Below are 17,815 nucleotides of genomic sequence, written 5' to 3'. Positions count from 1 at the left end.
AATCCTGGTGTGGCCAATCCAATGTCTAGAGGGGGTTGAAATGGAGCATGGCTGGATCCCAGAGCAGTAAATCATAGGTGAACCCTGCATAGCCAAATTCCCTATTTGTCAAAACATATAATCACATCCTGCATCTTTGTATTCAACTCAGAATGAATTCCTCTTAGAATTCTCTGTTTCGGGGATGCCTGGGTGGCTCAGTGGTTGAGCATCTGCCTTTGGCTTAGGGTGTGATCCTGGAGACTCAGGATCGAGTCCCACATCGGGCTCCTTGAGGGGAGCCTGCTTCTCCCTCTGCCTGTGTCTCTGCCTTCCTCTCTCTCATGAATAAATAAGATAAAATCTTAAAAAAAAAAAAAAAAGAATTCTCTGTTTCGGAAGCTTCTAAATACACAGACCCAACGCAGAGACCTGAGAAAGGATATGCAACAATCCATACTCACCATATATCCAGGCAATAACAAAACATTCAAAGAATGCAACCCACAAAAGGCATACACCGCTAGCTGCATAGTAGTCAAAGAGTTGAAACACATACATGCCACCCTGTGAAGAGGAAAAACCAAAGAACGTTGATTTGCTATATGGTACTCAATGCCCTAAATATATAAAGAGCTTTGGCATATCCTTAAGAGATATAAAACCCAAGAGAAAAATGGGCACAGACTATGATGACCTGTGTAAAAAGATGCTCAACTTCATGTTCGACAAATATAATTAAAAACATACACGCTCAGGGGTGCCTGCCTGGCTCAGTCAGCAGAGCGTGTGACTCCTGATCTCAGGGTTATAAGTTCAAGCCCCACACTGGGTGTAGAGATTGCTTAAGAAAATAAAATCTTTAAAACACATACACATACAGAAAAATGAAAGCACAACATGTTTTCCTTAGCAAAATGATGGGTTTCCTGAAGCCAGTTTCCAAAGGAGGTGCTGAAAACTAACTGTGGCCAGCAGAGACTACTCCAGTGATATCCAGCTGCTCAGGGTGGACCTGTGATCTGCCTTTGGTGGGTGCGTGCACATGTTTCTTAAAGACACTTCTAGAGAAACATTTATTTGTATTTCCAGTAGGAAAAAGTGGTGAAACCCAAATTCCGTTTGGGGGCAAATGCAGCAATTTGCTGGAGAATGTGGGGAGGTAGATGGGAAGGGGTGCATGAGACGGCAGGCCCTAGGCCTATGCCAGGCTTATAGACTTGTTATTTAGCACAAGATTCTTTCTTCTCTGGCCTGCCTCTTCATAGACAGTGGATCCACTGTTGCCTTAGACACCCTGTGCTTCCTTCCTTTCTGCATCTTTTTTCCCATTTAGATGGGTCCTCCTCAAGTCCCCTGACCACCCTCTGAACAGCACTCCCTGTCAACCAGACAGGCCCAGTACTGCCTGCAGTATTCACCAGGAGGTCCACATTTACCCTCTGGAACGTGTCCGCCTCCCCTCCAGGCCTGGGGAAGGGCCGATGCACATGTTTTCATGGGTGAAAAGAGCTGCTATTAAAATGGATTTCAGCTGAAGCACCTCTCCCCCAGGCTTCCTGGGACGAGGGAGGGACAGAGAATGGGGGGGGGGAGGGGGGAAGAGACTGGTGTTGCCATGGTAACAGGAGAAAGGGTTGGGGAGTTTGGGTCAGCTGGGTCCCGACCTGCCTCCTGCTGCCCAGGATGTAGGCCACTTCCCCTGGGCAGGGCGGGACCCTGAACTGGATGGGGCCCTATGGCTGGGCCTGGGGCTGGTCTGGTGGCGGGAGAGGGTGGCACAGCCCTGAACTAACTGGTCTTTGAAGCCTGTGTAGGTCACCAAGGGCCCTGCAAGAGGAAGTCCCCCCTGCCGGGCGAGAAAGCCACCTACCTCCGTCACCATCGACAGACCCAGCAAGTAGCTGATGCTACACATGAAGGCGATGAAGATTTCCCGACGGAAACCCTTCCTTAGGAAGGATGGGTAAAGATCGACCAAGGACGTGACCTGTCCTTCGACTTCAACAAACTGTGGAGGAGAAGACAGTGGTTGAGCCCTGGATGCCCAGCACCTCCTCTCCACTCAGATGGGAGAGCCCCAGTATGCCCAGGGTAGCCTGGGGGAGGGGGTCAAGTTTGTCCAAACGTACGAACCTGGTCTCATGGGCTCTTCCCAGGGAGTCCCACTTGCTGCTTAAGCCACAATGGGTCAGGCACAGACATCCTACACATCCGTGTCTTGGCTTAGCTCATCAGATGCCTTTCCCTCATCATTCAAGACTCAGTTCAAGAATGACCACTTCTCTGAAGCCAATTCTGACCTCCCGCCTTAGCCTGCTTGCTGGCACATGTGTGTTGGCACCAACACCTCCCCCATTTCGATCTTGGTCCTTTCTGACACTGAGGGAGGGGCCCTCCCTGCCCCATTTCTAGTCTCGGGTTCCCAGCTGGGCCAGGCACATGTGGCTGCCCAACAGACACATGAAGAATGTGGGGTGGGTGGGTAACTCAGGGTAAGCCTGAGCCCCACTTTCTCCAATAGATTCACACAATGGTTTTGGTTCTGTGGGAATCATGGATCTTGAAAGAATCCCACACACCCAAGTGCCCACATGCCTGCACCCATTCTGGGCTCCCAAAGGTAAAGAAGACCACCTGGAGAGGCCCCTCCTTGGGTAACATGCTAGGATGATTCTCAGTCTTTCTAAATCTTCCCATCTTTGCAACCAACAATGTGACTTGGAGCCTGAGCCAAATCACTACACAGTGGGCTGCCTCTGTTTTAAATGGCAGCATGAAACTCTGTCCTGTAGACAGGTATCATCATGGGTCTGACCAGTGCCTGATGGATGGGCTCCACCCTTCCGTGGCTACTGACCTGGGCAAGGGCTCTTCCTCTACCTCTGTCTTTGCTGCCTATGTATCCAGAGCATAACCCAGAAATGAAGCTTCAGGGTTGAAGGGTACGTAGAAGCATTTTACATTTGGTGGCTACAGCCCAAATCCTCTGCCAACCAACACCCCCTCCAAGGCCTGTCTGTCTGATTGCTTTAAAAGTTGAAGAGCTGGGATCCCTGGGTGGCTCAGTGGTGTGGTGCCTGCCCAGGGTGTGATCCTGGGGTCCCGGGATCAAGTCCCACATCAGGCTCCCTGCAGAGTCTGCTTCTCCCTCTCCCTGTGTCTCTCGTGAATAAATAAATAAAATCTTAAAAAAAAAAAAGTTAAGGAGCTAAAACCTTGACCCTTCTGTTCTTTGATCTGCGAGAGGCATTTGGGAAGGATGTTTCCCCAGCCTTCCTACAAGAAAAGTCTAACCAGTTACTCCTTTGGGATGCATCACAGGAGGATCAAGGAATACAAACAAGGAGCAAAATCCTTTCATGGCTGGAAGGGTCTGGAAAAATGATTCTTTGTTGCCAGGAATTCAGAGAAAAGATGAGCAAGAGTCTCTTGAAAGGGGCCCAAAGAGAAGTGGCTGATGTCTTGACCTCAGCCTGGTTGATGTGTTAGCCAACGGGGTTTTGACCCTAAATTGCCACTGAATTACAGCAAACCAGCTCAAACATCAATCTTCAAAAGGAATGAGGAACAAAAGTTCTTTCCTTTTTGAGATGGGGAAATTAAAGACAGGAAGGTGCAGCTTCATTGAGAGTCAGGGTGAACACTGATACAAGCTCCTCATTTCCAAGCATCCTGCATTTCTGGAGAACCGCATCCCCACCCCTCAGCCCTGCTCCCCCCTGCCTCTTCGGGTCCCCCTCACTTCACAGCTTGTGTAACCCTGATTTCTTCAAGCATCAGTTTTCTCCCTGGTGCAATGGGGGCTTCTTGCCTACTCTCAGCAGGGCTGTTGAGCAAGATCTGAAATCACGACAATAAACCAGGCAATTGCGTGAGTCCTGTGGACCCATGGTGGGGGGCTGAGTTAGCCCCAGGGAGATGGGGACCAGTTTTCTCCTCCTCTCGTGCTGCTGGTTCTCTCGTGCTAGCGTCTGGCTCCACGTGGATGACATCCCTACTCCATCTCACCAAGAAATACAGAGTGGTACAATGGATCCAAGCCAGGCTTCTCCCACCAGACGCTAGGGATACTGGGAGGGTATTTCCTTGCGTGCAAGGGTCACACTCCATTAGCGAGAGGCCTCTGCCTGAGGGTGGCTGTGCATCTCTGCACTTCCGTGGGAGGAGGGTGTTCAGGGAGATCTCCAAGGTTAAGGTGGAGACTCAGTGGAGCCCTTATCTCCCTCAGCCTCGGTTTTCTGGGCTCTATATAGGGCAACAGTTGGGAGTAGGCCCAGCTATAGGGAGGCTACAGATTAAGGAGCTGACATATGGAAACAAACAAACAAACAAAAAACCCAAGATGGGGAAAGGGGGCAATGGGGAGTTGTGTTTAAAAGGGACAGAGCTTCCGTTTGGGAAGTTCTGAGGATGGAAGGTGGTGATCGTTGCCCAACAGTGTGAGTATACTTAATACCACTGAATTGCATGCTTAAAAATGGTTAAGATTGTCCGTTTTAGGTTATGTGCCTTCTTCCACACACGGGTACATCAAAAGCCCGGCATGAAGCCTTGCCCCCAGGAACAGCTTGCGTGACACTACTGATGGTATCACGGCGTGGGCAGTGCGTGAGGCAGTCACAGGCATCTGCAAAACCTTCCCCTGTGTCCCCGCGTTCCCATAGCAAATGGATGCAAAGGAGGGATTCCAATCTATGCCATCAGACTCCTAAGACATCATGCCCTAGCTCCTCGGGTTCAAATCTCCGTCATGCCTGTCCTTGGTATATCAATTAGGCAGGTCTTTTAAGGGCTCTGAACCTTGCATTTCATGTTCTGAGCTCTCTCTGAGGCTGGCTTTGAGAGCTCCCCACGATTCCCCGAGCCTGTTGGCCGCCGTGAGGCCTAGCTCAGAGGTGTCTATCCCTGGCCAGGCCCCACCTGCCTCCCAGGGAGAAAACCTAATGAATAAACCACCTCTGCTCACTCAGGAAGCAGCTTCCACAGCCCAAGAGGCCCACTTTGGGTCCATGGGGATGTCATGCTTTGTCATTTATTAACCTCTCTCTGTTTTTGTTTTTTGCTTTCACTTAGAGCTTTGGCAGAAGTTATAAAAGCCATTTGCTTGGGGCCTCCGAAGGCCAAACTCATTAACGAGGGATGATTAATGGAGTCCTCTTGCTGTTTATACAGCTCAAGCCCACCAACAACTGCACAAGTATTTTGTTTTCAGGCTCCCAAATGTTTCCACTCTGTCTTCTCTGCTAATCCTGGTCCTCTTCCTGCCAAATCCTTTGCTCTGTTCTTGACCTTGCTGGCAGACTGCCTCCTCTCCTCTGCCTGACCTTCTAAGACGTTCCTCCTACCTGGTTCCGAGTCCACAGGGACCCACCCTGGGCACTGGTTTGGAGGCTGCTGCCCACGGGTGGGTGGTGAAGCCCTCTCCTGACTGGCAGCAGGCCTCACCTTTCACAGGGCCCCCGCTCACCAAAGATTTCCCATGAGGCAGCCAGAGACCCAGACCACACAGGAGACAAAATGCCTGCCTTTCAGATGCGGGCCCCTGGGTGGTACTGCCTGTAGGGTTCTGGTCCATGGATACCACCAGCCCGCCCTGTACACCCTAACTCCCCAGTCCTGGAGTCATGCCTGTGCTCTAAACTGTCATCTTGAGACAAGCACCACTTGCTGCTCTGTATCAGGCACTGTGCCTCGTACTTCATTCAAGGCAACAGAGGTATAGTCACACGTATTGACCAGATGAGAAAACAGTCTCAGAGAGGACAGGAAATGTGCCCAATGTGCCCAATGTCCCAGAGCAGCAGGGGGCTTGGAACCGTTACTCCAAAGCCATACTCAGGCTCTGGTTGGCTCTCACTGACCTACCCATGGAGGGATGGGACATAGGATGAAGCAGTGCAGGGAAACAGCGTTGGTAGAGATGGTGTCCTGCCTCGCGGGTGCAGAAGCCAGGATGGCCAGAGGACAGAGTGGGTCTGAGCGAGGCTCCCCAGAGCTTAGCTGTGCACCAAACACGGAAGAATCACAGTTTTTCACTTTGTGGGAAACAACCCCAGTGCTCCAGGAATCACAGAACACCAGCTGTGGTTTAGGACAACCAGTGACGGCTTGGGCCATGACTGCTGGTCTCCTCCCCACACTGCCTGTCTGTGTGACCCCCCATGGGAACACATCATCACCACTTGGTCTTGTCCTACTTCCCGGCTAGGGCTTTGTTTTAACCACACCCGCCAGCGGTCTGTTTCCCCTTGCTGGGGTGGAAGACTCAGTGTCCTCCCCCTGCTGCCCTCAGGCCTCTTCCCGCCTCCCACCCCCACCCCGGGGTCCTAGGACACCTTGATGGCTGAAGACGGTGCCAGTCTGATGTGAGGGTGGGAAGGGGGCTCCCTCAGAACCACGTCCCCCAGGGGCAAGCCCTCCACAGGGCACCCCCTCTCCATCTGTACGTACCTGGCTATCCAGTCCAAGCAAGAGAAGCATAATAAAAAAGAGAATGGACCAAAACGTGGGCAGCGGCATCATGGTCACAGCTTTTGGGTAGGCAATGAAGGCCAGGCCAGGCCCTAAAGGGAAGAGAAAATGGGGAGGGGCAGAGGGGGAGGCACATCAGCGACCCAGCCCCCCCAGAGCCCCAGAGCTCACACAAAGACACTCGGGACTGAGATGGTGTCCCAAACCCCAAATGCAGGGAGGAACCAGGTGTGAATCCCTGCCTGGGGGAAGAGCCCAGGCCTGCCTCCCTTTTGGATGGGGCGCACTGGGGCTCGGGTGGGGCCCCGTTTTAGCATCTGTCTCCTATGCAGCAGCACAAGTGGCCTCATGGAACCCGGCAGACACCCGTCATTCAGGGCAGGAAGCAGGACTGAGCCTGGGGCTCCGTCTGCCTGCTTGGAAAAGGAGGGTTCCCCCCTCACCCCAAACCAGAGCAACCACGCCAACGTTTGCTGGAAGGAAGCGAAGGGGGAGAGATCTGGTTATCTGACTACCGAAGCCCCCGTTTGCAAAGAAAAGGTTTTGACTTTTGAATTAAAGGACTGAAACAGTGTGTAAGAGTATGGAACCATGCCCTACAGGGCTAACGTCTCTTCGGGGTGCATCTGCGCACCCCACCTGAGCGATGCCAGAGCCAAGGCCCAAAGCTGAAGGGAAGTGTGCTCGGGGCAAGGGCCCGGGCTCGGGAGACCATCCACCATCTCGTCCGCACGTGCCCATGTGGGACCTCAGTGTCCCCCCCCCCCCCGGAAGCAAGGGGCAGGATCCCGGAAACGCCTCCCAAGATGCCTTCGCGTGCTGAGACCACGACCCTCAGAGAGGGGACCCTGACGGAATCTGGAGGCAGGGTGCGGGAGGCAGGAGCCCCGCCGGCTCGGGGCGCACCTTTCTGACTGGAAACATTCCAGGGACCAAAGGAAAAGGCCTCTCATCTCCAGCAGGCCTGAGGGGCGAAGCCAAGGGGAGGAATGGTACTGAGGCCTCTGGGAAGCCTCAAAAAGCAGGAAACAGCAAAAGAGAGGAGGCCTGAAAGGGCCCTGGGCTGAAAAAATAAAGTAAAAAATCCACAACTTAGAGACGCCTGGGTGGCTCAGCGGTTGAGCGTCTGCCTTCAGCTCAGGGCGTGATCCTGGGGTCCTGGGATCGAGTCCCACATCGGGCTCTCCACAGGGAGCCTGCTTCTCCCTCTGCCTGTGTCTCTCATGAATAAGTAAATAAGATCTTAAAAAAAAAATCCACAACTTAAATAATTTAAAAAATTTTTAAAAAGGTCAAGACACATGAAGACAAAAAATGGCTAGAAGGCAGGATATTTGGAACAGGTTATCAGAAACCAAAGGACTGGCTTGAGAGCGGAAAAACAAAACAAAACAAACAAAAACAACTTTAAAATAAATTGGAGCCAGAAACCACACCGAGGGGTGTTAACCACAAGCGTGGCAGGCAGGGGCGGGTCCCTCTCCCCCGCAGAGTCTACCCCATTGAGGAAAATTCGACCACCACCTGGAGGCCCCAGGCGACGCTGTAGAAACCCCACAACAGGTGGAGGAAGGGGCGCTCGCAGCGACCCCAAAGTCCAAGTTGGAACAGAAGCCGCGGGGGCACCTGGGCCAGGGCCCCCGGGGGCCCCTAGGCGGCAGCTCTGGCCCGACTGGTGGGCATCACTACGTGGGGATTCCAGTCCAGCCGACTGCGAGACAGATGTAAAATGGGGCCCCCCGCCCCCCCACCTGCCGCCCCCGCCCCCGCCCCCCGGGGCCTGGTGGAGGTTCTCAATGCGCTCGTTTCTGTATTTCAGTTTTGCCTTTGTCAAGCCAGCCTCTGGGAGAGGGTCTGAGCATCTTGCTCTAAAAGCGCACGGTGAACTAGAGAGAGAGAAGTCCATGTGAAGGAACGCAGCCGCTCCGCGCACCAAGGCAGGCCTCCCCCAGCGCAGAGGGCGCCCCTGCCGCGCCGGTGCACTCCGTTCGCCAAATAATGATGGGATTCAAATGCACTTCGCTCAATGTGGTGCTTGTTAAAAGCTTATTAGAGAAATAATCATCCTTGAAGTGTCAGCTGTTCAGACATCACCGTGGGGAATAAACGACAAGGTCTTTGAAGGGGACAGGAGGAAGAAAACAACTTAGGGTGATGATATATACATATATAAAAACACCTAGTTGTCCACGGAGAAAGATTTTATATGTCAAGATATATATGCGTGTGTGTGTGTGTATATATATACATATATACATATATATATATATATATATATATATCCCACCACCAAATTCACTCCATGCTCCTGGCAATCACAACTGGTTTGTAAGCCCTCGACTGGAAAAAACAAAAACAAAGGCAAACACTCCAGAAGAGCTGCAAATTGTCTGTCTCCCCTCATTGGAATTGTCATGCTCCCAAGTGGGTGTGGACCTTTCTGGAATTACTTTGTGCCCTCACTCTCTGGCCTGGCTCTGGGGTAGGAAAGCTATGTTTGATGGTCTGGTCTGGGACGACTGGGGACAGGGGAGAGATGCGTGGGGTGGACCTGCGGGCTTGCCACACTTGTCCTACGACACAGTGGGTGTGAGGGTAGCAGAGGACATCTTTGCCAAGTGAGGAGGAAAGCAAGGCCCACGGGCTCTGAGGTCAGAGAAGGTCAGAGGAGCTCAGATACGTTCTTACGCGGGGAGGACCAGAGTTGCCACGTGTGTCCAGGGTGGGTGGGGAGGCAGGAGGCGGGGGATGGCCACCTGTCAAAGGGGCCTGTCCAGGAGGGGGAGAGCGCCCTGTCCAGGAGACCCCAGCTCGGATCCTGACCATCCTGAGCAAGGCCCTTGCTCTAAAGCCACTGGTCTCCTCATCTGCAGAACAGATGTCCAAATGCACAATGCTGAGGTTCCCCTGACCCCCAACGCTACGGTTCTGTGGCTGAGGAACCAGGACACCTCCCAGTATCCCCCAAGGACAAGGGCAATGCCATGGCCAGGGCTCCAGCTATGCCTGACTCTGGTCCGTGGTGGTCCCTGGGGCTAGGACATTGGGCTCTCCTCTGGGCCTGAGAGAAGCCTCAGCCCAGGACCCTTGCCTGCCTCCACGTGGCCCCGGGGAGGTCGAGAGAAATCAGAAGGTCGGATGCAGCAGAGGATGTGTACAAAATAACCAAACCTTTCAGGCAGCTGATGACCACCCAGCCAAGTGAATGGGTAGGATAGGAGTGAGGCGGAGAAGGTACAAAGGTGGAATTTGGGGATGCTGGGAGTCTATGGTTCTTGTTCCCATCTCCAAGCCACTGATAACTACAATTTCAGGGACTTAGAACATCCAGGGGCAAGTCCTAGAAAACTGTGGTTCCGAGGCTCTAGGATTCTAGCAACTGCAGACCTCATCGTTTTCAGGTTCCAGAGCCACCTCGCTGGAGATCCAGGATCCCAGCCTAGGATCCCAGGCTTTGCAGAGTCCGTGATGCTAAGACTCTTTGCTCTACTTGCAGAAGGAGCACCCCACCAACAGGGCCCACACCCTGTCCCTCCACCTACCCCCACCTGGATCTGTGGTGTGTCCACTGTCTCTCCCCTACCCGCTGCCTACGGTGGTGCCTGACACAGGGCAGACTCCATTAATCAATAACATCGGTGGAATGAATGAAATGAGTTTGCTAGAGGGAGCGCGCTGGGAGCAAAGTGCAAAATACAGAAACCAAAGCTGAGAAGGTGGTGATGGAATGCCGACTGGTGGCTGGCTTGGGCCTGAGTTAGGAAAGCGGTTTCTGTTGCTGAAACCAGGAGTTTGCTGGGGAAGGAGAGGGAGGGAAGACCGCACAAGTTGCTAAAATATAGTCCCCAACCTAACCAACCCCCGTATTTCTGCTGCCCCTTGGGCCAAACTGCAATGAAAGTGCTTAAGTTTTAGCTTTCGTACTCTTTGATCTTGGGGGACATCTTGGTGGGGGGGGTCCGTTTCGGAAACCAGGCTCGTCCCCCCCCAAAGGCCCCTGGGGTCTGGCTTCATGCCTGCGGTACTCGGCTTACACACTAGGTGGCAGTGCCCACCACCACTGCCACCAATACCACCATACCTGACTCAGCCACATCAGCAATGTCCACCCCTTGCTCTTGTGCCATGAAGCCCAGGATGGAAAAAATTGCGAAGCCAGACACAAAACTGGTACCACTGTTCAGGCATCCCAGCAGCATACAGTCCCTAAGTTACACATATGTCAGGGAGCAAGTTAATTCACAACACAAGGAAGCCACGCTCCCTACTTCTTCTCTTTTTTCTTTAAACATCATCATTTCTAAGGTCCACCAGGCCCGCTGGCGCAACACTTGCCTGTACGAGTTGTACTTGTATTTGTTGTAGCTCCCCAGAGAGGTCATGGCCCCCAGGCAGATGGCATAGGAGAAGAATATTTGGGTCCCAGCATCAATCCAGACCTAGGGGGGTTTGGGTGGGGGTGGCAGGGAGAGAAAGAAGGGGCCGTTAGAGCCAGCTTCCTGGAGGAGACAGGGGTGGGGGGTTCCTGGCCACCTGAAGGACTGCACCTCCAAATGTGCAAATTCTGCAATGAGAGCCTTTGTGCTGGAATTCAAGGTGTCTTTCAAGGTAATACTGAGCTGCAAGGAAAGTGGAAGAAACCCCCAGTCACTCAGCATCAGGATTAAGAGGAAGGACTTATGAAGCAGACGGAACTAAATTCCAACCATTTAATGATTGTGAGCGATAGGACTCCCGCCCAGAGCCTCCGTTGTCACGTCTGTAGAATGGGCTCCACCGCCCTGCCCCACAGCGCTATCACGCAGGTTCTAAAGACTTAGGCCGGTGCAGACACACACGTGGTAAGACTGTTAAGCCAGGGCTGCTATCATTACTGTAATTGCTATTGTCTGGGGGCCCTCGAGTTGGAACGGGGAGGAATTCCCCAACGGATTATGCAGGCAAAGCTGCTCTCCGGAACCTTCACCCAGCAGCTCCTGATGGCCACAGAGCTGCCCTCCCAGCTGTCCTCTGATGTTGGCTAAGCCCTTCCCCCCCACCCCCACCACATCCTGCCTGGGGCAAAAGGGCAGTGGGAAAGAGAACTAGAGCAGGAGGCAACCTGAAGGCTGAGGATCCTCTGGACAAAAGGTCCTCAAATGGGGCCAATTAAACACCACGGGGTGGGGGGGGTGTCTCCAACCTCCTGTGGTCACGTGGCTGAGAGCCAGGAGGTGGGCATTCAGTGTCTGCCCCTCGACCTTGCAAGAGCTCATCCCCAGCTCTGAATCCAGCAGCGCTCGGGGGCCAGCTCTCCCGCCCCCACGATGCGGCCCTCTCCGGCCCTGTGGGCAGAGGCCGGGCCACGGAGGAGCCTAGCTCATGAGACTTCTCCCCCCTTACCTGGCACAGTGCCTGAAGAAGACTATAACTGGCTGGCCTCAGCAGTCTGCGACACGAAAAGACACACACACAGCAGGAAAGGCCCACGAGCACGGAGGATAACCTGCCCCAGCCCAGTGGAGAAGCACTGGGGGCCGGTGGCCCACCTGGATTTGTGTACCAAGGAACCGAAGAAACTGTGCGGTCGGCTTCCCTTCCCCTGCACCCTGCCCTGCCTGCCCTGGGTGGGAGGGGGGACGGGCCGCCCTGCAGTACCTGCGGGTCCTCGAGGCGGCTGATGTCGGGGTACAGATAAAACTTGATGCCTGCGCCTGCACCGGGCAGTGTCAGTCCACGGACCAGCAGCACCAGGAGCATAGCGAACGGGAAAGTGGCCGTGAAGTAGACAACCTGTGAGGGGTGACAGTGATTCAGGGGGGGGCCCATGGCATCAACTGCTGCTGTCAAATTCAAGTGTTCTCCCTGAGGCCAGGGATGTGGAGCCGAGCTCGCTGTTTCACTTGCTGTGTGACCTCCTTGCATATGTTGCTTGACCTCTCTGGGCCTCACTTGCTCCCCCTGTGACGTGGGTATAATACCGGTACCCACCTCACAGATTCACTGAGATTCAAAGCAAACAATCCTAGAGATGTGTACTGAGTATCTAGACCCTGGAAATACAGTGGTGGACAAGACAGGAAACAAACCCCTGCCCTCGTGGAACAGATATTACTGCGAGTGAAGGAAAATGCAAAATAAGAGTATAAACTTTCAAGTGTATGTGTAAAAGGCTTAGCCCAGTGCTTGGTATGTGCCATTATGACTCTTAGTATGACTCTTAGGGTGAAGAATCAGTTAGGTGTGGGTTCAAATCCCAGCTCTGTCCCCTCGCTTGCTGTGTGACCCTGGGCACGACGCTTAACCTCTCTGGGCCCGTTTCCTTCTGTGCAGATGGAAACAACAGTAATAGAAGACCTCCATCAAGAGGTGAGGCGAGGATTCAATGAGACCATCAAAACAGTGCCCGCCACGTAGGTGCCCAAGAAGTGGGGCCCGTTGTAGACACGGATTTTGCAGGAAGCACAGAGGAACTCCTGGGAGGGAATGAAGCCTCTGAAAGTCCCTTGGCCAGGAGACAGGGAAGGCCCCCCACTTCCTTGGGGCTGTGGGAGGCCCTCAGCCTTCCCTGGATCACACGGCACATCCCAGGCAGCCCAAGGTCAATTGGAGGTGGAGACCAGAGATGAGCCAAGCTGGCTGTTCCATCACCAAAGGTCTGCCCTAATTTCCTCTCCTGTCCCCAAAGCGCTGGTCTCCAAACATCCTGTGCCCTCAGTTCTCTTGGATGGATTTTCCCCTATCTTTGCCTTCAACGTGAGGTGTTTCCAGGCAGGGTTCTTGCCTGGGAGGAGCTCAAAGGTGCACGGTTCTGGATGGACGGTGAGATCCTGGTATTTCCGACAGGGCACTGGATGATCGAGGACTCCCCAGGCACAAGCCCACTCGATGCTCAGCACATCCCGCAGATGGGCATGCTGGCCACGGTGTTGAGACAGGAGGAACGGAAGCTCAGCAGAGCTCGAAGACACCCAGGGCCCGGGAAGCTTAAGACCACCTTGCTCTGAGCAAAGGCATGAGGTATTTTACTTGGCCACGGCAGCACATACAGAAAGTTCCTGTTAACCACCTAGAATGCTAAGCCTGGGTCGCAGAGCTGTTGATTCCCTCATCAGGGCCTTGGAGCCCGGGGGACCAGAAAGGAACGACCACGGCCAATGTACCCATTTTACAGGTCAGGAAACGGACATCCAGAGAACAGGATGAATGTGTCCGTGGTGCTGGGAGGTGGGGGCGGTGCCAGCTTACTGCAGGGCACTTCTAGGGCCTGGGCAGGCATCAGGCATCGATGGAGGGTCTGAACCCCACCTCTCTGGCACAGGAACCTAGCTGGAGCACAATTCCCGGACAGAAACAACTAGGAAGGGCCTTTGGAAAAGGGCAAGATGTAAGCTCTCAGGGCCTGCCTGGCTCAGCTGCCCTCAGCCAGTACCACCAACCAGCATTTATTGAGTGCTTACTGTATGCTGGGTACTATTCCCAGTGCAGTAACTTCTATGCTTAGTCCTGCCCTGACCCTTTGAGGCAGGCTGCGTTACGATCCTCATCTTAAAGGTGAGGAACCCGAAGCCCGGAGAGTCTGCTGCCTGCCCACAGGTCACACAGCCCATAGGTGCCTCAGAGCCTGCTTCCAGAGGACAACGGCAGAGCAATAAAAAGCCCCTCCGCGACCAGCAGTTTCTTCAACAGTTTCTAGCAGTTTCTTCCAACGACCACAGGATGGCTGGACCGGAATTCAAGCTCTATGACTGGCTTGCTGGGAGACCTTGAGAAAGTTACAGGCCCTCTCTGGGCTTCATTTCCCCACCTGGGAAGCGAGAGGCTCAGGCCAGATGAGCTTGGAAGCTCCACCCAGCTCCATCGCTCCAGTGGGAGGGATGGGGTGGCAGGGAGGGCCAGCTAGGGGTCACCCAGGCTGGAGTTTGGAACCTACCCTCTGCTACCTCCCAGCTGGGGGGCTTGGCCTCAGCTTCCATCCGTAGGAGGAGGAAAATAAGGGTGCTTACCTCACTCGCCACCCTCAAGAAACAGCAATGAGTACCCTCCTGGCGATCCCATTACGCCAAAGGGCTGGCCTTCCTCCTGCCTGCTGCTGCCTCCCCCACCCCCCACTGCCTTTTCTCCATCTGGGCCTCAGTTTCTCTAGCCACCCCCATTTTCTTCTCCTGAGGCAGAGAACTCTCCCAATCTCTCAAGGACAAGAAGAGGCCTATGTGGAGGGTGGGGGCAGGTCAGGAAGCCCCAGAAGGGGTGAAGGAAAGAAAAAGCAGCATGCCCCCACAGCCGCTCCTCCCTTCCTGCAGACAGCACCCCCCCCAACTGGTTCTCACCTCTGGGCCCTGCCTGGACCACACCCGGAGGGAGGCGGGTGAACAATGTCCCTGACAGCAGGCTGTCCCCAGAGGGCGGCCACTTCAAAGCCAGTTGGGCCCCACTGGGCTGGGCAACCCAGCTCTGGCCAGAGGGCTTTGTGTCAGGGACACAGGAAACCACCCCGGGATGGGGGTGGCTTCCCTTGTTTTTAAACAGTATTAAATCTGTTTAACAAGCACTTAGGTAGCACTTACTGTGTGCCAGGCACTATGCTAAGAGCTTTCTGTGTATTCATGCATTTTTAATCCTCGAGACACCCTGAAGAGGTAGAGACACGTATCACCTGCACTTTCTAGATGAAAAAACAGGCCCAGAGAGGTGACGTCAGATGCCCGGGGTCACAGCGCTGATAGGTGGCAGAGTGGGATTTGATGCGGTCGGCCAGCTGGCTTCGGAGTCTCATCTTTTGTGTGTGTGTGCGCGTGTTATTGCTGATCCTCCCCCGATCCCGAATAGGACAGCCCCACCTGGTCACGCCACCTCATCTGCCTCTTTGGAAAGCCACCCTTGTTTTGCAGAATGTGCTGCTCTGAGGGCAGGCCCCTGAGAGCCATTCTCTCAACTTTTCCATGACTCCCCCGGGATCGTCACGGGAGAGGCTGGTGCCAGCCGCCGCCAGTGGGCCTCTGGTGGTGGCCCAGCAGGCCTTGCCACGGGACATGGTATTTTTCCACTCTTGCTGGCAAGCCTCTGTGGTTCCTCTGAGCCCTTGACCCAAAAGCCCTGTGGCCCAACTGCCCTGGAAACTTGCAAGGACAACTCTTCCTCATTCCCCTAGGGACAGCGGGCAGAGAGTGGCCCACAAGGCAGAAGGGAGATGGGCTCATCTCCTGCTACCGCCACCCCTGCCGCTGCCACCCTGGACTTCCTTTTGGGGTAAAGGCCTGGGCAGCAGGGGTCACTGGGCCCAGAGATGGGAGCTCCTCGAGGTGGGGCCGTGGATCTGTGCCCAGCATCTAGGCAGGCCCTGAGGCCTTCACACCACCCCTGTGTGTGTGTGTGGGGGGGGGGGGTTGCATAACCAACTCATTTCACATAGGGGAGACCAAGGCTCAGAGAGGGAAGGGGACGTTCCCAAAGTCATGCAGCCTATGAGCAAAAGTGAGACCCCAAACCAGGTCTGACTCTGTCCCCTCCACCCCTGCTTGGCTTTCCAGTGCAGGACGGAAGAGCTCTCGATGGAAGGGTACAGCCAGCCTTAGGATGCGTCCCGGCTCCTGTCCATGACCCTGCTGCCCTCTGGGTCCACAGCACCCTGTGTGAGGGTCTGGATTTCTGTCACCTTCCTAGACCTCATGCGCTGTGAGCAAGGACATGCCAGCCTCATGGCCTACTGTCAGGCTGGCCTAGGGGGAGGGTGGGCAGCAGGTGAGGGTGAGGAGGTGGAAGGATACAGGGCCCCGAGGCTGGGAGCGGGACTGCCCAGGTTCAAATCCCAGCTTGGCCACCGACACCTCAGAACACAAGGATGACTGAACGAGCTGCAGCCCACAACACAGAATGGTGCCCTCTGTGCCTGTGCTACACGGCATTTGCCACCATGGTCACTATCTGTCGAATGAACGAAGTCCCTGCATATCCAGGGCCAAGGGTCAGACCCTTGGAATGCTGACAATTACAAAAAAGGGAACTGAGGTCCAGAGAGGCAAAGTGATTTGAACTTGGGTCCTGAGCCGCCCATGCCCTCCATCCATCCACCCCCTGCTGGACTAGTGTCAGCCACTGAAGCAGGGCCAGGGCCAGGATGAGGTCCATCCTGCTGCCCGGGGGCCCAGCCCCCATGGCAGCTGTGAACCTGGTCTGTGGCCAGGGCTGGAAGCCACGGCTGGCGGCAGGCGGGCAGGCAGGCAGGCCATGGAGCTCAAGGAAGTCCACAGAGCCTCACTGTGTTTGTCTTGGCTTCTTTGGGCTGGCCCAGGCTCTGCTATTGTTCTGGGAGCCATGCCTGCCCCTCTGGAGCGTGAGGAGGAGATTGTCTCCAGGGGCGGGGTAGGGTAGGGGGACCTCCGTCAAGTCACGTCTTCAACTGGCCACAGTTGTAGCCTGGTACTCTCTACTTTTCGCTTTGATTCTATCCTCCTGCCCCTTCCATTGTATCTCAAATGTTGCCGACTGTTTCTGGGAAACATCAGCTTCCTCTGTCAGACTGGGGGCTCCCCCATGGGTCTGTGTCAAACATACCTCAGGACCTTTGCATTGGCTGTTCTCCCTGGAAATTTTCCTCCCCCAGATATCCACATGGCTTACCCATCACTTCCTTCAGCTCTGTGCCCCAAAGTCACCCTTCTTGGTGAGCCCACCTGGCCACCCCAATTTAAAGGTGTGCCCCCCAAAAAATGTGTGTCCCAACACCTGTTCCCCTCCACCACAGTATTCTTCAGTCACCAGACTCAAGTCACCATCTAAATCCAATATATTTTACACATCCACCTTGTCACAGACAACAAATCTGTGAGCCCCCGGGCCACAGAGATTTCTGTCTACTTTGTTGCCTCCTGCACATCCCCCCAGCCCTATTCCTACAACAGTACCTGGCGGATAGCAGAGGCTCGAAATGTATAAGAGCGTCAGGAAATGATCCTGCCTCCAGCACTGCTGGGGACGAGTGCTCCCTAGAAACTTCCTGATAAACTCACTGCCATATGGGGAAATGGAGGCATGGTGTAGACAGGACTGCTGTTTACTGCACTGTCTGTGCCAAGCATTGTGCGGGGTGCATAACACACTCGTTTGAACCCTCACCTCCGGCCGTTCTGTAAAACAGGACACCAGGGGCTTGAAGGTGAGGGACAGCCCTTGAACAAATCACTTAACCTTTCCCAGCGCGGCTCTCTCATCCTTGGCAGAAAGGCAGTAAGGAAACCGTCTGTCTGCACACAACACAGAGGAGGGCGCTGGGGCAACATTGGTGAATGAGCACCAAGGCTCGAGGGCCGCTCCCTGCCTCTCCTGGTGGGACAATATGGCCAGGCGGTGCCCAGCTCTCTGAAGCTTCCTTCCCAGACTGGGT

At 54.5% G+C, this 17,815-nt stretch overlaps 1 protein-coding gene across 1 annotated transcript in view; it reads right to left on the bottom strand.

The window, feature by feature from the left end:
* SLC6A6 (solute carrier family 6 member 6) overlaps positions 1-17,815 on the bottom strand; it is an 85,292-nt gene that overhangs the window by 10,010 nt on the left and 57,467 nt on the right. The window contains exons 7-12 of the mRNA XM_055342740.1: positions 12,091-12,225; positions 10,789-10,892; positions 10,535-10,659; positions 6,433-6,545; positions 1,853-1,990; positions 444-546 (exon numbers count right to left, since the gene is read on the bottom strand). Of these exons, the coding sequence (XP_055198715.1) occupies positions 444-546; positions 1,853-1,990; positions 6,433-6,545; positions 10,535-10,659; positions 10,789-10,892; positions 12,091-12,225 (718 nt within the window). The remainder of the gene's footprint in view (positions 1-443; positions 547-1,852; positions 1,991-6,432; positions 6,546-10,534; positions 10,660-10,788; positions 10,893-12,090; positions 12,226-17,815) is intronic.

Source organism: Nyctereutes procyonoides, unplaced genomic scaffold (assembly GCF_905146905.1).
Source record: "Nyctereutes procyonoides isolate TBG_1078 unplaced genomic scaffold, NYPRO_anot_genome, whole genome shotgun sequence".
Lineage (NCBI taxonomy): Eukaryota > Metazoa > Chordata > Mammalia > Carnivora > Canidae > Nyctereutes > Nyctereutes procyonoides.
Note: the sequence above shows the minus strand (reverse complement) of the source record. Positions and strands in the feature narration are given on the sequence as shown.